The following is a 12,324-nucleotide window of genomic DNA, read 5'->3' on the forward strand; positions in this document are numbered from 1 at the left end:
ATTACCACAAGCCTTCTTCCTTATCTGTCAGGCTGCTAACATTAAACCCTCAAACTCAACCTAAATGCTTATTTTCTCTTTAAGACAAAATTTCTATTCTTGACCCAGTAAGTCTTATGTGAAACCCTGTTACTTGTAAAACAGCATGTATACAATTTCTACACCGTTTAAAGGCTGAGATGGTGAAGAATTACAGTACTTTTTCCCATGTGACAATCTGGGTGATTAACAGATGCCAGTACCAACAACACGAAAAAAAAAACAACTCAACTATGGAATTCTTTCCATTACAATTCCTTTATGCAACCAAGTCTGTAGTTTCAAGATGGCCAGACTGGTTCTTTGATGGGACATCAGTCATTTCGTGAAGAAAAAAAAAAAAATAAAAAAAAAATCAATTAACAGTACACAAAAAAGCTGGACTAAAAGAAACTGAAAGGTAATCTTCCTAAGGAGTGTCCTCCCATCTGATGGACTTTCATCCTTAATGAGCTTCATCTCTGTTACCACATCTAATCTTTCTTGCACTTCTAGACTGCTCCAAATTTGTCAAAGTGCTGGGAAAACAGCATTTATTACTACACTTCCAAACCCATTTCCAAAGCCTATATGCCCAATGAAATATCCCCCAAGGACTCAGTCACACCTTTGTAGGTAATTAAAATGTCTTTATTAAAATACCTTTACCTTTGTAGGTAATTAAAACTCTTTTGATGTGTAATTTTGAGTCAGGTCCTATGAAGGATTGTTTTTATGATAAAAGAGTGTGTGCTTAGTCAGAGAAATATATAACCACTAAGCACAACAAACTGGTGCTTGATCCCTCACAGCAGGTCTGTGAAGATTCAGTATGTTTAAAAAAAATAATCAGCCTGTTTTTTGAGAAAAAATAGATTTTAAAGAATCTGGACCTTACAGAAGTAACTAAGTTTTGGTCTTCAGTGCTCAGTTAGAATACCAAGAGAGATGGAGAACGTAAGTTTCTTTTACGGAAAGATCAGTATCATGCAGGAGGGCACTCTATAGATAAAAAAACCTCATACCGTTCCGCGAGGCAGCGGTTGCCAGAGCCAGACTCACATTGGCAGATGACACGAGTGCATCTTCTGGCACATACATGGCCCCCACAAGGTCATGGATGTTGATCAGTGGGTGGAGCTGTGCCACTTGCTTTGGGGTGATAATTTCACAAGGTATCCCCATTACACTGTCACAGAACATAAGAAAAAGGCCGTCATTAGTCCTGCAGGAGAGCTGGTGCAAACTTCAGATCAGTTGTATTTCCTGCTTATACGTACTTCAGCGATGAAGCAATGCGTTTCAGAGAGATTAGTCGATCCTGAGTCTGAGCCAGTGAAATAGAGCCTGTCTTCGTGTACCCTATGACAATGACCAAAGTCAAGTCAGATTTGGACAGGATCTTGAATTTCTTTTGATCTCAGACCCACTGCTTTCATATAATTGCAGACCCGTTGCTTCCACTGCTCAGGAGCCTGGAAATCCCAGATCCCCAACTAACTTTAAGCTAGTAATTAAAAACTGCATTTTTAATTAATTAAAAACCTTTTCGTAAAAGCAATTTAATTTTGACTTGTGTTCTAACTCTTTCTGCTACGTTTACTCGTGTTTATAAAAAAAAAAAAATGAAACTTCACACATGGTACCTATTAAAAGAGAGGGAGGTTACTGGCAAAAAAGTGATCTAATAACTACTCAGAAGAATAAAACCTCAGCAACTATATGCAGATGTTTTGTGACCTGCAATAGACTAATACTAATTTTAACTATAGGCACGGCTATTAGCCTCTGTTGAGTCTGACAAGTCCTTGTCAGCAGAAAACTTACAGTGACCAAGGTCTTCCTAGCAGGTACATGCCTGAGCATTTCGGAGGGAGAGGGAGAATTTCAACATGTTTTCTCGTTATTTCCAGGGTGAGATTAGAGCAAAATACCTTGCTTTGCGTATTCATTAGTTCTTCCGTTAACCTTCTCCTCTTTTTGGGAAGTGAATTTGCTCGGTCACTGCAATACACTTTCTAGTCTCCTTGTGAAAATTCACCTAAGTTTGCCCAAGTTACAGAAAACATAACAATTGTCACACTCTGCAGGTAGTCTGCCTTCCGCTTGCCCATCTGATACCCTTCTTCCCACTCTTCTGATCGCATTAGTAACTTTGCATCCGATTCAGTCAGGGAACCACCGACTCTTAAGACGCTGTAAAGTGACATTCGTATTTCAGCGTCGATACTTTGATTCAGTTTCCCAGAGATTACTCAATGATTACACCTTCAGTACCTGTGTTTACTCCCGTCTCCTGTTCCAGCTGCTGGTAGAGCTTGTTTGAATAGTCTGCCATCTTCAGCTCTATGGACGCGTGCCTGGCTGTGCTCACGATGCCCGCACAGAAGCGAGTGGTACCAGCAGCCAACCTGCAGGAGAAGTTGCAAAGGTGGCCTCATCCAGCTGACAGGCAAGCACCCCCCATCAGGCCGCACCAGCAGCTCTGCCGACAGCACAAACCAGACGGCAACCTCTCCCCCAAACGTATCAGACCAAAAGCTGTGATAACGCAACCTCTAGAATGCTCTTCCTTTAGCTCACTTTGGAAAACGCATTGTATCCCGCAACCATTTCTCTTTAACTAGTGCTAAACGCTGAAATTTTTCGAAGAAAGCACTTAAAAAACCCCACAACCTTATGGTTAAGCCAACCTGCCCAATTCTTCCTTTCTCCAAAGCATGGTTTCCATCAAATAAAAATTAATGTGGATTTGAGTCTTACTCTTTGCAGTTTACAGTAAGAAAAAGTCCCTCTTACTGTGCAGCAACTGCCACAGATAGGTACACACAACTGTCCCTTTTTAAACTGCCCTGAACCCACTGCCCATGTAGCTAATTGCTGAAGGGCTGCTGTAGAGACAGAAATCTATTAAAAACTCCCCACAGCATAGACAGGGGAGGACAATTAGACTTAAGCATCTCCCTTGCAACCTGCTTCCACAATATTTCCAAGCCACCTTCCCTGCTGCTAAAGCAATCCTGCGTTTTTCCACATGCCTGTGGAAGCCTTTGACAAGCCCGCTTTTGGCTTAGCGTGTCCATATTCTCTCAGAAATTCAATGTAAGAATCAGCTGAGTCAGACATTCTGTTTGCTACATCCCAACACAATCACAACCAAAACAGCTGAAGCATGGTCTCACTGAACCGTGCTTCACCTAAGACATTTCTTCTAATATAGCGTTTTTTTGCCTTGAGCATGCACATGGACTGAGCTTGTACAGCATCTAACTCAACAGAGATGTGTAACGGGGGGTTCGTACCCCACTCCAGGCTAGTAACGATTATGTTTCCTGACAAATGAAGCCTGGCAGCTAATTTCACTCAGAAGGACACTGCTCACAAGGTCTCAGATGAGACTACCCGATTTCCTCTCTTTGCGATTATAAGGAACCTGATACTACCTGCTTCCCAGCCATGTGAAGTCAAGGAAGCACAGCTTGTTATTCTTCAAGGCAGCATCAGGCAGAAAGCTCTAAGCTGGACAGCAAATATCCTCAGTCCAGCACCTATTTAAGGTGCCAGAAGGTGCTGCAATAAACACCTCTTCAAACCCCCAAAGTCTTAGCACTGCCTCGTGCCCAAGGTCCCCAAATTGCTTAATGAAAACACCACGAATCTAGCTCTGAAACAGAAATCTGAACAACAGGTAAGGGCCGCAAGAGTCAGCTTTCAACAGGATCTATGTACTCCACCACAGACTGCAGACCCAGCTCACCAAGGAGCACACAAAGACTTGAATTCAGCCAAACTGTAACAGCCTTGGCCTTTTTACAGGTAGGCACTAAATCCTGCAACAGACAAACTAGATAATCTGAGCCTTTAACCAGTTTACAGGGTGATGTTTTAGTGCGGTCTGCTTAGAACCTCCACAATAACCTCCTGCAATCTCTTTTGAGCTTTGTTAGTGGTGTAACACTTGATATATGTCTCGCCTTCTACTTCTAGAGACAGTCAACAGGGGCTGGACGATTTACACAGATTTTTAGTCCTCTTAAAACAGTCCATCTTTGCCAGCTGTGTTGTGTTTTACATGATTACCTGCGATTATGCCAGAGCAGATAACTCCCAAAGGAACTGCAGCCCGAGGAAAACCCAGGCCAGGGCAGAGTTTTGCTGAGGGGAACTGCAGCCCATGGAGGACCCCCACTGGCCCCCAGTACTGACCAAACCCCCACCGTGCACCCCCTGTGCTTCTTGGGGAGCAAGGGTGGGGAGAAGACCCTGCAGTGCAGGAGTGGAGTATAGGAAAGGAAAGGTGGTGTGTTAATGTCTGGTTTTTGTTTTTTACTACCTGAATTTATTTTAACCGTCATGAAATAAAGTAACTACTTAATTATTTGAAATTAATTCTCCCTAAGGCAAGTCTGTTTTGCTCACAGCAGTAACTGGTAAGCAATCTCTGTGTCTTTATCTTGGTCCATGAGCTTTCTCAACCTACTTGCTCCCCATCTTGCTGAGGAAGGAAAGTGAGTGGCTGTATGGGAGTCTGGCGCTCAACCAAGGCTAACCCACCACAGTCAGGCGAGGGACAGCCTTCACCTTGCAGGTCTGCCCTGTACTTGGAAAGAAGCAGTAACTGTCGTTGCTAATGTTCAGAATAAGCTCATTCCATAGGACGAAGTCCAGGCGAAGAGGTAAAAATAACACATTACAGCAGATGCTGCTACACGTAGAAGTCCTGTTTCTTGGGTTTTCTCACCAGAAATCCTTACCTGCCCTGCTCAAGTAAGACTATATCCTTCCAACCCATCTTGGAGAGGTGATATGCCACGGAGGTGCCCATGATTCCGCCACCGCAGATGACAACCTGCGCCTGCGCTGGCAAGGAAACCGGGTGAGGTTCTGCTGTGCTTGAGGTACTTCGCCGGCAGCAGGTTGTTCTTCTCCATTTTGGGTTAGCCGCCCGCCACCGGACATCTGACAGTAATCGGAGAAACATCCCGACAGCTATTTGTCAGCTTTCTTAAAGCACCACCTAGATGTGTTCAGATGTTACCTCAGCACCACTCCTTCTAGGAAGGAAAAGATGAGAATCACGTTACCACTTATCTTATTATACACAAGGTTGGCAGCGGCAAACATCACATGGTGCATCGGGTATAAGTGGACATGGGAGAGCTGATGAGGAAACAAACAGGAGAGCAGTTACTCTGCCCCAAAGTCAGTCTTGCTATTAAGATTTAAATTTATAAGGGGTACAGAGCATCACACCTTCGTTTTTGATGGCAGCATAAGTTGACCATGACCACATGAAAGCTGGAAAAGAATGGTGAGACCGCTCTCACACCAACAGCAGGCAGATCAGAGAAAGCCAGCCGGCACAGAACAGGCTCTGAAACCTTTCCTAAAGGCTGAGGTTAGCAGGGTGCAAAGAAGCTTGGTTATTAACACTGTCAGGCCTTTACCTGAGGGAGGACACAACGGCTGTGATGGGAGTAATGGGCACAAGGAACCGGACAGCGTTGGTTTTACCACAGGCCGTTACCCAGCACCTCCGGCTGCGGTGACAGCCCGGAGATTTTCAAGGCTGGGATTTCACACCGTGCCTGCGCTCAGCGGGTTACCGCCGCAAGCCCTGCGGTCCCCCCACACCAGCCCTACCGAGAAGGGAGCACGGCGGCGCCTGACGGGGCGGGAAGGCGGGCCCCGCAGCGGCGGCGCAGGCCTGCGCGCCTCCGCCGCACCCCCGACCCCGGGGAGCGGGTCGGGCGGGCCGAGGCGGGAGCGGTGGCTGGGAGGGGAAGCGGGGAGCGGTGGCGGGCCCCGGGGGAGCGGGCCGGGTCGGCGGGGGCTCACCTGAGGGGAGGCGGGAGGCCTGACTGACCTTCCGCGCTTTACGGCCGGCCAGCCGCCGCGCGACAGACGCCCCCTGCGCTGCGCGTCACCCGCCCGCCAGCCAATCCCCAGCGCGCCGAGCGGAGGGGGCGTGACCAAGAGATGCCCCGCCCCCTCTTCTCCCTGGCCCCGCCCCCGCCCCTAGAAATAAAGTACAACAAGTAAAAACCTGCAGACTCTTTTTATTAAATTCTCCCGTTTCATCTGTACAGAAAAAGAAAACAAAACAAAAAAATGCACATTATTATGTTCAGAATCTCAGTAACATCTCAAAATTACACAGCATGGACATGTAAAAAAAATAATAATAAAAAAAACAAACCAAAACAACCCCAAACAAACCGAAACAGGGACCGGCCGGGATTTATACACAGAAAGGGAAAAGCATTTACAAGAACAACAACAACAAAAAAGTCTCGTTAATTGTCACATTTAAAAATAATTAATAACAAAAAAAAAAAGAGACTAAGTTCAAACAGCATAGAGGAGGAAGGGGCCGGGGCTGTTGTGTGATGCCGCGGTGCCACCCCACACCCCCAAACTCCCCAGAACTGGTGTCACAGTCACCGCTGCCCCCCCTCTCCCCCCCGAGTGATACCCACACCGTCCCCACACTCGGTACGTGAACACAGGGGGGCATTCAGGGCACAGCGACCAACCCAGCGAGGGATCTCTTGCTTTGGGGTCAGCTACGGAATGAATTTTGGGGGATCTGCCCCTGCCCAGCGAGCGGCCACGCATTATTGCCCCCCCCCCCCGCCCCGACCCATACAGGGAGCTCAGAATCCCACCAGCACGGGACAGAAACAGCAGAACCGGCTGAAATTTTTTCCCCCTGCTATGTGTGTAATTTGGGTCCCCTCAAACCACACCTCCAGCCCCAGGTTTGGGCTCCAAGGGGGCTGGGGGCTGCTCAAAGTACTTGGGAGCTGCCAGGAAGATTTTGGACCCCCCCCCCCCAATGAAAAACATCCTTTTATACAAAGGGACACTACGACTGTTTGAGCCCGCAGAGCTCTGTTTTAAATAGGGACAGAAGTGCTAGATGAAATGTTCCGGTTTCACGCCACACTCATGCACTCACACGCACCTCAAAACTACCTTTTTTTCTTTAAACAAAACCCATAAAGTAAAAAAAAAAAAAAAAAAAGGGGAGGGGGGAAGGCCTACAATCTTCTTTCAACTAGAAGTTGTGTTTTAGCAGAAATCACCATCCAACTCGAACACAATTCCTCTACAACATTATGGGATTTGAGTGACCCCCCCCAGCTTATCACATTTCTTCCCTCCATACCCACCTCCCCCCCCCCAATCAGTTCCTGGTTTTAGAGACATTCACTCCTCTCCGTTATTTCTCATCCAACCTGCTTACTGTGGATCCTATCAGCACAACCCATCACTTCTCGTACAATCTCCTTACTGCGGATTTTCAGAGCAAGGCTGATTCTATTGGCGTGGATTTTTTACGTGTCAGATTCTGGGCAAAATGCTTCCATTTTGTTACAGAATTATTTGAGCTTCCTCAGGGGCCTTCCCAGCCCTCTGCAGCGACACAGACGTACGGGGACTCAGCTCACTGGAAATGCCAGGAATTCTGTTCCCACCCAGCAGCCTGAATGACACGGGGGGTGGGGGGAGAATCCCAAGTTGAAAAAAAAAAAAAATAAAAAAAGTCAGCAGAGACTTGATTAGACCCACTAGGTAAACAATAAATAAGCTTATTGATGTCAGTAAGAATGAACACTAACAGGCTAGCAGGAGGGAAGTAACGAGATGCAGAGTCCTCCTTACCCATATCACCAAGACACACGCCATCATTCAGGAAACAGCTCGCTAACCCTTGCAGCAGTGGTGGGGGGGAAAAGAGATCTGTATGCCTGGCACCATCCCCTGGCTCCAACCCCTTCCATACATCCCCAAGGTCTAGATTAAGCTCTCCAAGAGCAGATTCATGTGACGAAAAGGAGAAAACAAAACACCAACCGCCTCCCAAATTGCATTCTGCACCTCCCTTCTCCCCCGAGAGGCAAGGGTGACGAAAAGGGAAGGGGCACCCCAGGTTTTTGCCACACTAACACTCTTCTCTTGGCTGACGGCAGCTATTTCCAGCGCTCTCGATTCGATCAGAGAATTTTAAAAGGCTTCCTCAGGTTCAAGGCAACGGCAGAGTTTCTTACAACCAGTTCTGTCTGTCCCCGCAATGGAAAACGGTTACCTGCAGGCAAGAGGTTGTGTTGGCAGCAGCACAAGCAGGTTATTTTTGTAAGAGTACTTTGTGTGGGTTTCTGTGCTTTTGAGACCTCTGGATTTTTAGGTATGCGTGAAAAGCAGGAGGAGTCACAGTCAAGACTGGGACTGGTAGATTTCTAATCATGGGGGGAAAAAAAGCAAATTTCATCATTAGCAGTGGCAGGAGGCTGCATTTTAACACGTGAAGAGATAACGCTGCTCAAAGATAAAACGGCCCTGGACCCTTTGCCGGTGTCATACCTTTAAAAGGTGGGTCTGTGCCCTTACAGTGACAAAGGGCATCACGCAGAAATTTATTTAGTATCCTGGCTTTGCTTGCGAGGGCTCCAGACACCCCCCTGTGACACCCCACTAGGGCGCTCACACTGAAACCCAGATCCCAGGTGAGCCTGCAGACACAGCCAGAAACACCACCAGCTCCTAACGCAGCGCTCCAGGCACCCGCACCTTAACCTGCTCCAAACTAAAAAGCAAAAAAAAAAAAAACAAACAACCAAACCCCAGAAAACCTTATACCTGAAAGCAAAGAAGGTCACCTTCAGAGCTGAACAGGGTTTACATTCAGAACTATGGCTACAAACCTACAATTTTCACCGCAATGTCTTTTGGAATTTAGTGGAAGATGCTATTTCTAGACAATAAACCATCTAATTAGGCTTTTCAAGCTAATCTGATTACAAAACGCCTTTTCAAAAAGTCACAACAGTTAAAAAAAAAAAAAGCCCTCCAATACCAATTTAATTATGCCCGATAGACATTTTGAGAAGCAAGCGAGGCTGCCCAGAGACCCCACTTCGCTTGCCAGCAGCTCTGCAAACACATCCATCTCTACAGCAGCAATTTCAGCACTCAAGTGAAACAACACACACTTCTAATTGCCAAACTAACATTTGTGGCGTTACACACCCGTGCTACCTCAAGAGACACAATAAACCGTTCCTCTGCTGCTCCCCTTCACAGTGGCAGAGGCCAGTTAAGCTCCGTTAGCCCCAGGAAGAGGGGCGAGAGAAAGAATTCTGGCTTCATTTCTGGTCTACTTAACTGCTTAATTGCAATCCTACCATGCACTGATTCTCCACTGAACCTTCATTGCTCAGACTTTTGCTACTGCTTGCCTTGCGTTCATAATACTTTGATATAAACGCCCAAAGCGTTTGTGAAAGACTCGCTAGCATCCGAAAGTCCCAAACTGTATGACTAATGGTTTGCTCTCCATCCTCAGAGCGGGATGCAGGTACATTTGCAAAAAGCTTCAGCTGCAGCAAAAGCTCACAGTACTGTGAATACGTCGTTCTGTACATGCAGCACCATCAGAATCAGCTGGTCCACACTCCGAAGTGTCTCAAAACCACTGCCACTGTTCTTCTAGATAACAAGGGCGAGAACTGGAAGTGTCAGGTCTTACCTAGCAGTGCGCTAAGTGGGAAAATAAAGTTATGGTTCAAGCATCAGCTTAAGTTGGACAGTTTCAAGCACATGATTTCTTACCACAGCACACACAGGTGTGTACATTTAAAAGGCCAATAAAGTATATCCTACTGCACACACGGACTCCCACGCGGTTGAGGTTTCACTACCACACTCAGCATTTCAGCCAAAGCATGTGGCTTACGACCTCCACACCTCCTTGTACTTGAGGAACAAAGACGAGGGTAAAAAGAGGTCACAACTACTGGTGCAGCTTTTCTAGAACACCTTCTTTGGGCTCTGGGGTGCGAGTATCAGGTTCTGGAAGTTTAACTATATATAGCGTGAGCGCACACATTGATGGTAACACTGTGGAAGCTACTTCCCTTATAAATCCAGATGTTTCTGCCTTTCGCACAACACTACCATCCTCCCATCCACTCCTGCTTAGCCTTCTGGACCAGCACCCATGTCCTACACATCCCAGGAAATGCCACACTGTCAATTGTGGTTTCGGGAACAAAAAACCCCCACTCTTCAGTGCTACCATTCAAACCATTAATACCCAGACAGGCCAGTTACAAACCACTGCACTGGCCCACAAGTAACCGTTTTACAGGTAGAACACGTGGAGCGTTCAGTCGCTTTCTGCGGCGCTGACAGAGCGCTCTATTGCCAGCGTGTCAATACTACCTGGAGATGGTTAATTCGGCAGGGTCACACCTTAGCAGCAGAGAGGTAAAAATAAAAAGGAGTGTTAGAATTTTACTGCGTCATCACTAATAAAAAAAGGTGACCAAGGAACTGATCAGGGCAGCTAACGCCCGCTGACAGCAGTGCTGTACACTGTTGACAGGCTCTACACGCCTTGCGACTACACCGTGTCTTTAATCTACCGAAATACAAGTTGTACAGCTCACGTGAGTATTTGATCCTGGTCAGTATTTTATTCTATCTTGCGAGTGGCAGAGGAAGAAAGGGAGGACATCTTTTCAGCCAAAAAAAAAAAAATAAGAAAAATCCACAGTCACAAAAGCAGGATATTCACTAGAAGATGACACCAGGGACTGGTGTCCTTAGGTTGTCCAAGACTATGCTCTGAAGATGCTTTACATGAGATGAGCAAGATGTCCAAAACAAGGCCAACTGTGGTGTAAGATGCAATTTACCCTTTAATTTCCTGCCTCAATTTCACCCAGCCACAGAGGACGACTAGATTTCAGTACGAACCGTTACCTAAATCATATAGTCGGTACGCAGATATATGTCTTTCTTTAAAAATTTACTTAAAAACTGCTTGAGCTGCAGGTCATATCAGTCTGATTTGGAGAGTGAAGGCAGTTCCAACAGTACAACAGAGACTTGTCTACAGGCAGGTAAAACGAGAGTCTGCTAACAAAGGGGTACCGAAAGCTGCTGGCTGGGCTGCCAATGTTGCACACAAACTTTCATAGGATGAAGATGCTGTGGATGAGATCCAGGATGGGAAAACTGAGCCAACACCTGCTGCTGTTCTAATTTTTTTTCTTTTTTTTTTTTTTCTTTTTTTTATTCTCCTCTCACAAGAGGGGGTGGGTAGACTATACAGAGGAGGGCTGTACAAAACTGGGCACTGGGCAGGCATTTCTTCAGCAGGCAATCCAGGCTCTACCTGTCCTTGAGCTCTCTTGTCACCCGCTTGGTGATGCGTCCACACATCAGGCCGATGAGGAAGAGTACACAGATGCCAACCGTGATCACAGACAGTATGTAATTCTTGGACGGAGATGTCATAACTTGCATGGCAAGGTCAGAAAAGCCTTCTGCTGGGGCAACCTGGAGGGGAAAAGGGAATAAATGAGCCAAGCTGCATTTCCCATGTGACCCTCAGCCTTGGCATTTATCAGGTGTAGTCTCTGGCACTGCTATTGCCTCTTGTCATCGTCAGGCTTGGCCTGAGCCACAAACAAGCCAGCCTGCAACGATTCATCCAAGGGAACTGCTGCTCAGGAGACGGCTTTATAACAGGAAGTTCTGCTGACCCTATTTCATGGCCCCAGACCTTCTCCACAGGAGACCGAGTCCTGTGTGCACAAAAGACGGTTTAATCTGCACCACTGAGGACACATCCCAGGCACTGAGAGAGTAAAATACACAAGTTCAAAAAAGGAGACCTGATTTCAGTTTTTCCAGACCAAACTCAAAACATCAGCTTCAAAGACAAGAATTTCATTACAGTTGAAGTTTTTCATAAATCCAATGCAAAAAAAAAAAAGAAAAAAGGAAATCCTTTACATATTCACCTTCGCAGCATAGCTCCACATTTCAATGCGATCATTAAGGCGTTTCTTGCATTCAGGCTGCAACCTCACACGCTTATCTTCCAGGGCTTCCATTAAGCATGACATTTCTGTAACGCAGAGAAAACGGCGTGAGACAAAATTAGAAGCGGTGGCTTCAACAACACGCTACAGAAAGGCTGCTGGAACAGGACACTTCAATTCTCATAAAGGCTGATGGTTACATCACTCTCTAACCAGCCTAGCCAGCCTGATAGACTATATATAAAGCCCCGTTGTACCCGTGAAGCTAGAAATCTCACTAAGATTCACGATTAATAACTGCATTTTGAGGCGCAAGAAATTTTGACTTCCAAAAAGAAATTATAGTACATATCCCAAATGTAATTCACGTGACTTACATGAGATTTTATAAAGTCTTACAAATTTGCACCTTCAATGAGCTGTACTCCAAATTCCGTGCCACTAGGCTTTAGAGAGAACTAAGATCACA

General features: G+C 46.3%; 2 protein-coding genes across 9 annotated transcripts in view; both read right to left on the reverse strand.

The window, feature by feature from the left end:
• Nucleotides 1-5,966, reverse strand: part of PDPR (pyruvate dehydrogenase phosphatase regulatory subunit) — a 28,050-nt gene extending 22,084 nt beyond the window's left edge. For 2 of the 5 annotated variants that reach the window (XR_008466085.1, XM_054199447.1), the window contains exons 1-5: nucleotides 5,857-5,940; nucleotides 4,773-5,069; nucleotides 2,296-2,429; nucleotides 1,299-1,380; nucleotides 1,044-1,207 (exon numbers count right to left, since the gene is read on the reverse strand). Coding sequence is in view for 4 of the 5 variants with exons in the window: in XM_054199447.1 (XP_054055422.1) it covers nucleotides 1,044-1,207; nucleotides 1,299-1,380; nucleotides 2,296-2,429; nucleotides 4,773-4,999 (607 nt within the window). In the remaining variant the exon portion in view is untranslated. Of the gene's footprint in view, nucleotides 1-1,043; nucleotides 1,208-1,298; nucleotides 1,381-1,952; nucleotides 2,233-2,295; nucleotides 2,430-4,772; nucleotides 5,073-5,465; nucleotides 5,644-5,856 lie in introns of those variants that run through there. The other 3 variants (XM_054199448.1, XM_054199449.1, XM_054199450.1) reach the window with 3 other exon arrangements.
• Nucleotides 5,967-6,057: 91 nt separating this feature from the next.
• The window catches only part of GLG1 (golgi glycoprotein 1), an 89,295-nt gene continuing 83,028 nt past the window's right edge, over nucleotides 6,058-12,324 (reverse strand). For all 4 annotated transcript variants that reach the window (XM_054197692.1, XM_054197693.1, XM_054197694.1 and 1 more), the window contains 2 exons: nucleotides 11,835-11,941; nucleotides 6,058-11,367 (listed from right to left, as the gene is read on the reverse strand). In XM_054197692.1, coding sequence (XP_054053667.1) covers nucleotides 11,200-11,367; nucleotides 11,835-11,941 — 275 coding nt within the window. In that variant the 3' untranslated portion in view covers nucleotides 6,058-11,199. The remainder of the gene's footprint in view (nucleotides 11,368-11,834; nucleotides 11,942-12,324) is intronic.

Source organism: Rissa tridactyla, chromosome 4 (genome assembly GCF_028500815.1).
Source record: "Rissa tridactyla isolate bRisTri1 chromosome 4, bRisTri1.patW.cur.20221130, whole genome shotgun sequence".
Classification (NCBI taxonomy): domain Eukaryota; kingdom Metazoa; phylum Chordata; class Aves; order Charadriiformes; family Laridae; genus Rissa; species Rissa tridactyla.